General features: G+C 32.3%; 1 protein-coding gene across 3 annotated transcripts in view; it reads right to left on the bottom strand.

Annotated features, from left to right (window-relative positions):
* The window catches only part of ARID2 (AT-rich interaction domain 2), a 170,524-nt gene that overhangs the window by 36,244 nt on the left and 120,258 nt on the right, over nt 1-14,022 (bottom strand). For all 3 annotated transcript variants that reach the window (XR_003430079.1, XM_027093544.1, XM_027093543.1), the window contains one exon: nt 7,575-7,723. Coding sequence is in view for 2 of the 3 variants with exons in the window: in XM_027093544.1 (XP_026949345.1) it covers nt 7,575-7,723 (149 nt within the window). In the remaining variant the exon portion in view is untranslated. The remainder of the gene's footprint in view (nt 1-7,574; nt 7,724-14,022) is intronic.

The following is a 14,022-nucleotide window of genomic DNA, read 5'->3' on the forward strand; positions in this document are numbered from 1 at the left end:
CAATAAGTGGTGCTGGGAAAACTGGACAGCTACATGTAAAAGTATGAGATTAGATCACTCCCTAACACCATACACAAAAATTAGCTCAAAATGGATTAAAGACCTAAATGTAAGGCCAGGAACTATTAAAATCTTAGAGAAAAACATAAGCAGAACACTCTATGACATAAATCACAGCAAGATCTTTTTTGACCCACTTCCTGGAGAAATGGAAATAAAAACAACAGTAAACAAATGGGACCTAATGAAACTTCAAAGCTTTTGCACAGCAAAGGAAACCATAAACAAGACCAAAAGACAACCCTCAGAATGGGAGAAAATATTTGCAAATGAAGCAACTGACAAAGGATTATTCTCCAAAATTTATAAGCAGCTCATGCAGCTCAATAACAAAAAAACAAACAACCCAATCCAAAAATGGGCAGAAGACCTAAATAGACATTTCTCCAAAGAAGATATACAGATTGCCAACAAACACATGAAAGAATACTCAACATCATTAATCATCAGAGAAATGCAAATCAAAACTACAATGAGATATCATCTCACACCAGTCAGAATGGCCATTATCAAACAATCTAGAAACAATAAATGCTGGAGAGGGTGTGGAGAAAAGGGAACACTTGTGCACTGCTGGTGGGAATGTGAATTGATGCAGCCACTATGGAGAATAGTATGGAGGTTCCTTAAAAGACTACAAATAGAACTACCATATGACCCAGCAATCCCACTACTGGGCATATACCCTGAGAAAACCATAATTCAAAAAGAGTCATGTACCACAATGTTCATTGCAGTTCTATTTACAATAGCCAGGACATGGAAGCAACCTAAGTGTCCATAAACAAATGAATGGATAAAGAAGATGTGGCACATATATACAGTTGAATATTACTGAGCCATAAAAAGAAATGAAATTGAGCTATTTGTAATGAGGTGGATAGACCTAGAGGCTGTCATACAGAGTGAAGTAAGTCAGAAAGAGAAAGACAAATACCGTATGCTAACACATATATATGGAATTTAAGGGGAAAAAAATGTCATGAAGAACCTAGGGGTAAGACAGGAATAAAGACACAGACCTACTAGAGAATCGACTTGAGGATATGGGGAGGGGGAAGGGTAAGCTGTGACAAAGCGAGAGAGAGGCATGGACATATATACACTACCAAACGTAAGGTAGATAGCTAGTGGGAAGCAGTCGCATAGCACAGGAAGATCAGCTCGGTGCTTTGTGACCGCCTGGAGGGGTGGGATAGGGAGGGTGGGAGGGAGGGAGACGCCAAGAGGGAAGAGATATGGGAACATATGTATATGTATAACTGATTCACTGTGTTATGAAGCAGAAAATAACACACCATTATAAAGCAATTATACTCCAATAAAGATGTAAAAAAAAATGGGCAGAAGACAATATATAGACATTTCTCCAAAGAAGAAATACAGTTGACTAATAGGCACATGAAAGGATGCTCAATATCACTAATTATTAGAGAAATGGAAGCCAAAACTACAATGAGGTATCACCTCATACCAGTCAGAATGGTCATCATCAAAAATCTACAAATAACAAATGCTTGAGAGGGTGCGGAGAAAAAGGAACACCCCTAACTGTTGGTTGGAATGTAAATTGGTGCAGCCACTATGGAGAACAGTACGGAGCTTCCTTAAAAAACTAAAAACTAAACATAGAGTTACCATAAGACCCTGCAATCCCACTCCCCGGCATATATTTGGAGAGAACTCTAATTTGAAAAGATACATGCACTTCAATATTCATAGCAGAACTATTCACAATAGCCAAAACATGGAAACAACCTAAATGTCCATTGACAGATGAATGGATAAATAAGATGTTGTGTGTGTGTGTGTGTATATATATATATATATATATATATATTTATTTATTTATTTATTTACATATTTTTATATATATATATATATACACACACACATACATACAATGGAATATTACTCAGGCAAAAATGAATGAAGTAATGCCATTTGTAGCAACATGGATGGACCTAAAGATTATCATACTAAGTGAAGTGAGTCAGACAGAGAAAGACAACTATCATACGATATCACCTATATGTGGAATCTAAACAAATTATACTAATGAACTTATTTACAAAACAGAAACAGATTCAACAGACACAGAAAACAAATTTACAGTTACCAAAGTGGGGTAGTGAGGGATAAATTAGGAGCTTGGGATTAACAGATAAACACTACATTAAATAAAATAGATAAATAACAAGGTCCTACTGTATAGCACAGGGAACTATGTTCAGTATCTTGTAATAACCAGTAATGGAAAAAAATCTGAAAAAAACATATATATAACTGAATCACTTTACTGTATACCAGAAACAAACACAACATTGTAAATGAACTATTTTTCAATTAAAATAAATAAATAAATAAATAAAATGCAGTATCATTCAATTAGTTTGCAAGTACCACAGGCTGTTTAACAGCTTCATTTCAATAGCAATGAAACATTAGCATAATTATGCATGAAATTAAAAAGATGAATTTCATGATTTCAAGAGTATTTCTTCCATCTAGTTCTAAGTATTTTTTTTTAATCTTTCTTTACTCTGACAGTCATTAAAATTAAAACTCAAAATAAACTGAACCTAGTACTGCTTCATCACATTGTATTGAACTAAGATTAAAAAAAAAAAATGAAGCCTATTCAATTACATTGCTCTTATTTAAAGTGTGACTAATAATGATGAGTTTTTAGTAAGAGCAAATATGTTATAAACACAATAATATACATTTTAAAGTCATTTATAATGTTTGTGCCATTTTAAATGATTCTTTTTTTTTTTTTTTTTGGTGGTACGCAGGCCTAGCACTATTGTGGCCTCTCCCGTTGCGGAGCACAGGCTCCGGATGTGCAGGCTCAGTGGCCATGGCTCACGGGCCCAGCCCGCTCTGCGGCATGTGGGATCTTCCCGGACCGGGGCACGAGCCCGTATCCCCTGCATTGGCAGGCGGGCTATCAACCACTATGCCAACAGGGAAGCCCTAAATGATTCTCTTTTATTTGCTGGTTTGTGCATGTTTTATGATGCATATGTCAAATTAGTATAACAATACATTGTGACATTATAAACAAGTGTACATGCAATGGGGCTACACCCTCACAACATTTTTAGGACAGGGATTAAAAAAAAAAAAGAAAGAAAATAAATATTACCACTCTACTATTATATAACTGTTCTGGAAACATTAAATATTATAATTGGATGAGAGGACAAACTAAAAGGCATAAATACAGAAAACAACCACCAGTTAAAAATACAGTAGAAGTTAAGATCATTTATGGTTAACAAGAAAAAAGAACTATAACTAGCAATAAACTTAATAAAGTTGCAGGATTTATGTGAAGAAAATGTTAAAGCTCTACTGGGGTGAAAAAGACTATAATACCATGGGATGATACTGTTTTCTTATAAGGAAAAAATCAATACTGGAAAAATAGTCACTACCTAAAAACAAACAAAAATACCTATTCACTAAAAGGAATTAAAATGAAAATCCCAACATGCTTTCCTGGGGGAATCTCTGGAAACATTCTAAAGTTCATTTGAAAGGATAAATATCTGTGCAGGTATCAAGTCTGATTTATACATCACTCTAATTTCAAAACCTAACACAGTGCCTGGTGCAAGGTAAGTGCTTGAAACAATAATGAGAAACACTGAAAAAGAAAATTAGGAGGTGGAACTTGCCATCCAACATCAAAACTGAAAGTGACAGTATGATAAGGACAGAGACCACTTGGATAACAAGTGATTCAGAAACAGAAAAAGCATACAGAAATTTAGTACATATCGAGGGTGGCCATTCGAATGCCTAAAGAAAAAATGCACTCATCAATATGGTAGTCATTTGGAAAACAATAGTTAGATTCACACTTCACTTTATATATGAAACTAAATTACAGATGGATCAAAAAAATATTAAAGTGCAGAAGGCAACAAAATGTGTATTTTATGATCTAAGCATTGAGAAGGTCTTTCTAAACATGAAATAAAAACCATTAGTTTTTCCAGTCTGTCCACTGAAAAGTCCTAGAAGCAATAACCAACTTAAAAGCAATGGGTACTCCCTGAAGCCTAGACTAAATATCATTTCCCATTAAAAGACACCAGACATCCTTGGAGAAACAGTTGATTCCCCATATGGGGCAGGAAATATACAAGTTAAGTCTGGAACATTCCATCTAACAGAGAGCAAGGAAGCTATCAAAGACATACTAAGATCATAACCAGCTTGAAGAGGCCTTCACTGGCCAAAGATGGGACAAGTTGAACACTAAGAAGGATATAATAACTGCAATGCACTGAAATACCTCAAATATGTTTATGTTTATAAGTTCGTTCCCAATTATACTAAAATCAAAAGCAAATAAAAAAATAGAAAACCTAACCTCATAGTCAGCTTTCTGCAGTGTTAGTAAACAACTCATTATTTTGAAAATTGGTAAATAAGAGAAATAATAATCTCTCTAGCCTTTTCTCTAGAAACTATTCTTTAGAGAAATCAGAGTTGATAAAAAGGAAAGTTTTACATTTTATAAACAATAAAATAATGTATCTAGGCCATAACTTTCAATGGCTGTTTACATCACAAAAAGAGACACAAGATAGTACCTATCGCCTGATGGAAGTACACAATGCCATTTCTAAAACACTCTTCATAAAAATCAAACTGGAATCTGATCAAACATCTGGACCTAACTACTAATTTACAGAAAATTCAAGGTCAGAGTAACATGCTACACAATAGCAGCAAAATCAGACTGTGATGCTCTACAGGACAAATGACCTGCTTTTATCAACAAAAAACTGCGAGGAAAAAAACTGAGAGATGGAGGGGTAATCTACAGATTAAAAGAGACTTAAAAGACTTCAACCAGAGTCAATGTTTGAATCTTGGATTCCAGTTCAAATTCTAAGTAAACAGAAGACAAGCGGAGAAATGTAAACACTGACTGGCTAACTGAAGAACTCATAATATTGAAGAAATTAATGTTATTTTTCTGCAGGGGTATAACTTATGGTTAAAGAGTAGGGTCCTCAATTTTTAGAGATACATGCCTGCAGATTAAAAAAGAAATTACTAATACGTGTGATGTAAGGGTGAATGGCGCATTTCACAACAATATATCAGTGAAGGAAATAATTTTAGTTCTGAATCTGATTGCAACAAGGAAGATTCTTCATTACTATTTTTGATCAGATATTAAAGAAATCAGAGCATAGCTATCTAGGGACAGTAGCTACGACATGGATTACTCCACTTGGAATTGAAACTAAAAATGAATAGTTATCCCTTGGTATCCATTGCGGATTGGTTCCAGGTCCCCCTTACATACCAAAATCTGCAGATGCTCAAGTCCTTTATATAAAATGGCAAAGTATTTGCATATAACCTAAGCATATACTCCCATATACTTTAAATCATTTATAGATTACTTATAATACCTAATACAATGCAAATGCTATGTAAATAGCTGTCAGCACACGGCAAATTCAAGTTTTGCTTTTTCAAACTTTCTGGAATTTTGGGGGGAGTATTTTCGATTCATGTTCGGTGGAACCCTCAGATGCAGATATGAAGGGTCAACTGTAATAAAAGCCTTTACTCTCCTCACATCCTTATGCTCTTGGTATCCTAAGCTTCTCATAGTTCCCTGGGCATAAATAGCTCCTTCTATAATTCCCTGCACTTGCTATGCTGTCTGGAATTATTTTTCCAAGACAAATTCCTACTCATTCTTTAACAACCAACTCAAAAGAAATGTCTATAGCAAAACTTCTCTAACCACCCTGGCATTATATTAACTGTCCATTATGCTGCCAGTAACGCTGTAAGACTATCTTTGTACAGTACTTATTTAAACTGTAATTTATTTGTTTTTTGGATCTGCTTCCCTAAAAGCTCAGAGTGATCTTTTATCTCTACCTCCTAGCACATGAACCCTTCTAAAAGGGTGCTCAGTAAGTATCTGCAGAATCAAACTGAACTTATTTACCAAATGCAGTATCTAGAAAGACTTTAAAAATTGATAAGGTCTAAGAAGTCTTGTTGAGTCTTTTCCAGAAAAGACTTAAAAAGAAAAGGTAGATCATCAAATTTTGTAACACTAATCCTACTAGCAAGATGGGAAACTGCTGTGCATTTAGGTTCATTAACTCTTCCAGCAAATTTTTTTTTCTTGAAATACTCTAACACTTCATCTAAAGAACCTATTCTGAAACTTTTTAGTCAACTAACAGCATTAACTGACTACCTACTCCATCAGCTACTATTTTGCAATGGAAAAACAAAAAACAAAATCTAAAAAAAAAAAAAAAGAATAGAATTTGACATCAGTGAAAAAAGTTTCAAATTAACTTACAACATAAACTTAAAAAAAAGGTCAAATTAAATAAATGAAAGAAATAGAACCTAAAGCACTAATTTTAAACAAGTTTTTTGACAGATTTTTTACACTATGACCTAGATATGCATACTTATATACACATATAACTGAAAACAATACTTACCCTTACCAACATAATGGAATCTGATATATTTTATTCACTTTTTTACTGAAAAGAAAAACAAGCAAAACCCTCCTGGTAGACTTGCCAAAATGATTTCATGACCCCACTGCTGGGTTGAGATTTAAAGTTTGATAAACACTGTCCAAAGAAATCTTGCATACTATTAATAATCCCTAGGCTACACTGACAGCCACAATCCTACAACAAATCTATATATGAAATCTGTCTATATCATAAAAATTATGAATAGCAAATACAATTTTCAAAAGGATGAGGTAATTTCTGCTATAGTTAGGAAAAGTAAAATGGCATCTTTGATATCTAAAAAAATGAAGGATATTATGTCTATTAAGACAAGTGCCTTAGTCCTAGAGCTCTAAAAAAGTGACAAGGCAAAGGTTCTTAGCTGAGTACTGTTACAGGAACTGAGGTTTTAGTTTAAACAATATTATTCTCAAGTTCAATATTATTCACAAGTTTTCCTTTAAGTCTAAGAAAGCCTTGTTTAAGAAATTCAGTTCCACTTATTGTTCATCTTAGTTATTAAACTGTGAGATAATATGGTTTTTAAAATTTTCATGGGGTGTCCATCTTAAACTCAAATTTAAGACAAATCATTCTTCAATAAGAGATTATCTTTAAGTTTCTGTTATATAGGAATTCTATGACTACCACTAACTTCAAGTCACTTTAAAAAACCTATCTCTTTTCATAGGCAAATATAAAATCAAATTCTTAGCTGATTTTCTTTTGTTAAAAACTAATACTGAAATATTCTCTAATAACTACCTTAAGGCAATGAAGCTCTTTCCATCATTTATATAAATTTCTTGGCTTAGGTACCACTGGATCTACGTAAATATCACTTCTAACATAAAATATTTTTGCTAAAAAGTTAGTGGTTTCAAAAGAAAATTCTCATGAAACTAGAGATGACAGGAATTTAAATACAAAGGCATTCCAGAATAAAGAGCATTTACATATAGCAATAGAACTGCCATTTACTTTTTACAAGATTGCCACAGACACATGAAGTTGTGCCCAGGTTTTCTCACTGGATCTCCATGTTGACTAGATGCACTGAATGGAGAAGGCTGAGAACTGTTAGGCTGGCTCTGTACTTGAACAGCTGGTGAAGGTGTCATAGGAGTGTTCTGTGAAAAAGCACAACCACACAGTTTGTGAAATGACACTGAAAAACATTCATATCTTATAGCATAGGCTTATGAATTTGATTACATTGATAGTTATGCACTTCCAACATATAAAATTTATATTTGTAATTTTAATGATTACCTTTTAGAAACTCTTTTAAGAGATAACTAATTTTAGAAATATGTTTAGGAAGTCAAATTCATTTCATATGAATTAGAGCAAGATTGCATTGTTGTTACTATCACAGAATATACATTATTTAGAATTAAGATTTTTTTAAATTAATAAAATTGGGTAGAAACACAATTATAGATTAAAAAGAGAAATTATTATAAATTCACCCATTTGATTTACTTACATATATTCTTCACAAAAAAATCAACTGCAAATTATTTCTTCTTTGTATAATATTTCCTTTAAGATTTTAATGAATATAAAACAATATATAGTAAAAAGCAAAGGGAATTTCAGATGTTAAAAATGATGTAACCATATAAGTAAAATGTTGTAAATATTACTTTGCAGCAAAAGCTATTTTAACTAACAACTTTAGTCTTTAAAGTTGCTCGGTTATAAGTTTTGATGGATAATACAAGGATTCTAATTATATGCATAAGTCTTTTTAACATAAGCTACATTTTTTTCTCTTCTATATCCCATCCTTTCTCTCTGAAAAACACATAATAATTATAATGTAGCTTAAAACAATTTGAGGCAATACATTTTCTTTGACGTTTAATTCAGATTTCACTCATAACATACATACCACAAAGGAAAAAATACTAAATTTCTCACAGAAATGGTAGCACATCATTTTCAAAACACTGTTTAAAGGTAATACATTTAAACTTTGGGAAAATATTAAATATATTTGTTTATTTATAAGGTAATATTGGAAATAGTGGAGCAAAATTAAGTTAAAAATTGCTGAAAACCTCTTACTGAAAGTCATAATAATTTTTTTAAAATAGACAAAACACAAACACATAAGGCCACAGCATAAAAATGAATAAATGAAGAGAATAAAATGCCAAAAGAAAAGGTTCTTAGAAATGTGAAGTCATAAGAACTTTTGAGTTCCAAGTTCTAAGAAAAAAAAAAAAATCTACTTTGGGATGTGATTGAAGTTATTTCTCTAATAGGGTCCCACTCTTATTATTTTATCATGTTGTTAGTGAGAAAACATATACATGCATGAAAAACATGCATTTTAGGGCAGTACAGGTATCATGGGTAGGATGTGGACTTTCCAGCTTGACAGATCAGGACTCAGAATTTCAATCTACCTTTTAACTAGCTATGTGACCCTGGGCAAACTACTTAACCTCTCTGATCCTCAATTCCCTCATCTATAAAGTGTAAATAATAAAATCTAACTTTTGGGATGGTGGGAAGACGAGAGAAACTATACGTGAAGAGCCTGGCTCTGATTCTCAGTAAATGCCAATTGTTACAATTATTATTTATACTAATAGAAAAGTCCAGAGGGAAACCATATTTTGGAGGAAAGATGATGAGTTCACTTTGGAGACAGGGACAGATCAATAAGTGCAATTATCTATCAACAGAAGTTAAAGCTGGGAACATGGATTGACAATCATTCACCTGTGGATTCTTAAAGCCATATAAACTAAGAGTAAGAAAGCAGAACTGGGGGTTTTGGGGGTGGGGGTGGGGAGAGAAGAGGATCAGAGAGAAAGGAAGGGAAGATAACATTAGAATCAATCTATTTACAACAACAACAGCAAAAAATTAGTCAAACTATTTCCTTGAAATGAAAATACTGCATAAAAAATTCCAGGAAACTCTAATAAATAGGAGTAGCCAAAAGGATCAGTTTGAGCCAAATACAAATACTGACACAAATATAATCCCAGAATTTTAACTAAAGGGTAAATTTGTCAGAGCTACCAAATTCCTTCATAATGAACTTTCTGGTCCCCTACACTATTACCATTTACATTTGGTATTTTATTGACTCTCCTGTCATATATTTGTAAATTAAGCTTATTTTTGTTTTTATAAGTGCTAACAAAGCTTTATCCTATTTTTTCTTCTTCAATGTAGAACTCTTACTGGTCTCATACAGAAAAGTTAAATAACAGGGAATCATACGGTATTTTAGCTCCAATTGTTAATGATTAATGAGGGATGTGGCAAGGATAACTGCAGTTAATCCAAGCTGTTAAATTAAGAAGGAATAAAAGACATATTAACCAAATGCAATGTGCAGAAAACTTGTAGATCCTAATTCAAACAAAATGTTTAAGAAACACATTTTTAAAGACAACTAGGGAACACTGAGCATGAACTGGGTGTCATATAATATTAAACTACTATTATCCATATAATGTATATATATATATATATATATTTAAAAGTATTTATAAATATATACTAAAGTATTCATTGGTGAAATGAAATAATGTTTGGGATTTACTTTACTTCAGGGAAAAAAATGGTGGTGGGGAAGAGATGAAACTAGAAAGGCAAAATGGTGACAATACCTAAAGCTGGGTGAAGGATACATGGAGGCTTATTGGCTCTACTTTTCTGTATGTTTAAAAATTTTCACAGTAAAAAACAAGAAACAACAAAAAAAAATAAAGAGAGATAAATATATCAACGAAACAAAAAGAAGTACAGTACTTATAAAAGGTACCAAATGAGAAATTCCAAGACTCATATTTTCTTTGACTAAAGGAGTGTTTTTAGGTTTCCTCCTATAATAAAAAATTACACATTTCTTTCAACAAAACTAATTTTTAAATAGGTTGTTTATATGTTTTTCCAAGTACTACTTAATTACGTTTTAAGAACTAGGTCTTTTACATAAGATGCAAAATATATTTCTTTTAGGATGTAAAAGGGCCCGATCATTAACCATAACCCTAACTCAAATGTGAATGTAAAAGTAGGTCTCAAAATCATGTTTTTGGAATGATCACTCTTCAGCAATATTCTTTACCATTGCTCTACTCTACTGAGGTAGAACTAATTTTTCATATTATAGTACCTCTCCAGTAGTGTGTGACCAGAAAAGTAAAATTACACAAAGAATATGAAATAATTCTGATTCCTTTTGTAATGTAAAATTATCTAAAAATGTTAATGTAGCAGTTTTATTTTTGGCAAAGATATTTCTTTTTGTTAAAATAAGAAATTGTAATCTTGCCTTTATCATCTTTTCAAGAATAAACTACGGCTGAAAAGTCTAGACTGTACTGATGATACTTTCTGATATATGACGGGATTTGAAGTTGTTAAATGTTTACTTTCTTATTAATATTAAGCTTTTAAAAAACCTTAGAATAAGACTAAAATTTAAACATTCAAACTGTGTTAGAAAAACTACAAAGTCATAATTTATTTTTCTCAAAATAAATTACTTACTAAGTAGTAATGAAATACTGTGTTCAATTCTAGCTACACATTTTGAAAGCCACTTAGAAAATGGAACCGGTTGAGGTAAACAGGATGATGAATAAACCAGACACTATAACACCTAAGGTCTAATTGAAATGAATAGGAAAATACACTCTAAAGAAGAGGTGAGTAAGGAGAGATACTTTTAAATGCTTGTAAGGAAAAAGAATTAGATTTACTCTAAATGTGATATAAAAGAGATTACATTTAGTCTAAATGTAGTACAGATCTTTAGAGAACAGAATTAAGACAATAACAGAAATCACTGGAAAAGAGGTCTCTGTGAGCGTGGGAGAGTTCATTCAACTCTTAAAAATGAGGGTTATGGACAAGATAATATCTAAGGCTCTTTCTGCTCTAATATTCCCTTATTTTCCTAAACTATCCAGTTTTTTTCCTCTTATTAAGTATAACTAGATAATATATACATACCAAGCCTGTCTTATAAGAACACATTGAAATGTAAACAAAAAAATACGTTTAGTGGTAATGACTTTAGTTATTACAGTGTACTACTAGTCTACTAATCTAAGCAGTAATACTCTTTAAAAAAAAAAAAACATTAAAATGACATTCTTGTGACTCTTGCTAAAATGATTTTCTATGGCTATGACTAAACACTGCCCCCTTGAGGCTGCAGGTATGCTTTCTGATGGGTTGAGTAACTTTTCAAACGCTTTATCAAAGAAAGAAAGGGACCAGGAAGATACCCATATTCAGTGTTGGCACTATTTCAGAAAGGATTCATGTATGAAGGACAGGAAACTGAGGAGCAGCATCTATAAAATGCCTTAAATAAGTACATCCTTAAGTAAACTATCTTTATATACAAGAATTAGGTATGGCATCAGATCATGGGATGAACAGATACAGATATACTCAACATGTGTTTTACATGCTCCTGAAAAAGACAAGTCTTTAGGTAAGTATTTATAACTAATTTTCTTTCATTTTTATTATTTTACATGCCAATCTAATACTATGCCTCCAGCAGATACAAATTCATGAATAGTGGAAGAGAGTACGACTTTCAGAAATGGTACCCATATTGCACTCTAACTTGCAAATGTAACAGATTGAAAAAAAATAGTTACAAATAAAGAAATGTGCCTTGAAGTACAATTTATTTTGTATTTATATAACCTACCCAGCTAAATACTACTTAAAAACAAAATCTATATTACTTTCACATATCTTTCTCCTTTATTTGTTGCTAGCTTTTTTTCTGTAATGAAATTAATACAGCTGATTAATGGGAGTGAGAAGGAACAAAACTGAGCAAAGAAAAATTAAGTAACAATGGTATTAGGAAGGATTACCCATTGGCCATTCTCAGCAGGGACGTTTCCCTGCAGTCTTTCCAGCTCTGAGCATTCTGCAAAAGTCTGGAAGTCCCTTCTTGGGGTAAAGGTGCCTCCTTAACATCCCCAGACCCCTTAAAATGGTGGAAATAACAAGGTATGGCTAAAAAAAAAAAATCACATTTAAATTCCTCTATTTCATTTACCCCTTTAAAGTACCAATTCAAATAGTGAATAAAATGGTGTTAAACCAAGGCCTAAAATGCAACTTTGAGAGTATATAAAGAAATTTAAAGACCCTGGGCAACAATGGAAATGGTCTTTTATCAGCAGGCTCTTGAGAAGGCCCAACAGCCTCCCTTCAAAGGAAACTTATGATTCCATCTTGAACAGTTGATAATTTTTTAGCCTTTATAGGTACCTTATCTTATATACAAAGATAAAATATACCTGCACCATTACTGAGTGCCAGATCGTGTAGCAGGCACTGTGCTAAGAGTTATACATACACATCCTGTTTTTTTGTTTCTCATTCTCACAGACACCATGTATGTTATGTCTCTTTTTCCTTGCAAAGTTATAAATTTCTACATGCCAACCAAATACCAACTTTAGACCGTAGCTATTTTAAATAAACTACATTCCTGGAGAGAATACATAAAAAGTTTATACACATTTTTCAGATTAGGAATAAAGTATATTAATTTTATGGCTTGAGTTAGATGTATGCATGTCCAATATGTTAAATTCTAGCATTAATATCCTAAAATTATCATTCGGTGGTACTCACATCCTATAACCTAGTAGTTAAAATAATCAATATGTTACATATAAAAGGGATATCTAGGACTTTACAAAGAAATCTTTTAGAATAGTGGAGAAATGGGTTAATAGCATGAGTTTTGATTTCAGACACACACCCAGGTTTCAGTCCTAGTACTACCTCATATTAGCTGGTAACCGTGGGCGAGTTATTTAGCATTGGAGGGCCTCATCTTTAAAATGAAATTAAAATTTTTACCTAATAGACTTTCTTTGAGAATCAAATAACAAAATGCTTTAGTGCAAAATTCCCAACACAGGTCCTAGTCTTAGCCAGTATTGTTGTTCGTTTTATGTTATTTAGGTACCATTATTGAATATAACCACACTGGAAGGTTGACACAAAAAATGAGGGTGGATGAAACAATTCCATAGTAATAGAGGTTTTCTCTAATTTGGCTTGGTCTACTATAACTCTTTGGGATTATAAAGGAATCTAAAAGGAAAAAAAGTCAAACACATAATCAAGATGAATTGGGAAATTATTAAATATAAAATTAAAACAATGTGTTGAATGCTTACTATATGTTAAACACTTCATTACTAAAAAAAACTTTTTTAGTGTGCTTAATAAATGAAAAACTCAACTTGTAAAAGTCTGAGTAAAAATGATTTAGTATTTTCCACCAAAACTCCTTATTAATTATTGCCATGTACATAATATCCACTAATGAATACTCAACCTATTTAGGTAGCTTGAAATAGATCTAAGCAATACTAACATATGAATTAAAAACCTCATTCTGCCC

This window comes from Aethalodelphis obliquidens, unplaced genomic scaffold, assembly GCF_003676395.1.
Source record: "Aethalodelphis obliquidens isolate GAN/ISIS:26980383/991018 unplaced genomic scaffold, ASM367639v1 scaffold84, whole genome shotgun sequence".
NCBI classification, from domain to species: domain Eukaryota; kingdom Metazoa; phylum Chordata; class Mammalia; order Artiodactyla; family Delphinidae; genus Aethalodelphis; species Aethalodelphis obliquidens.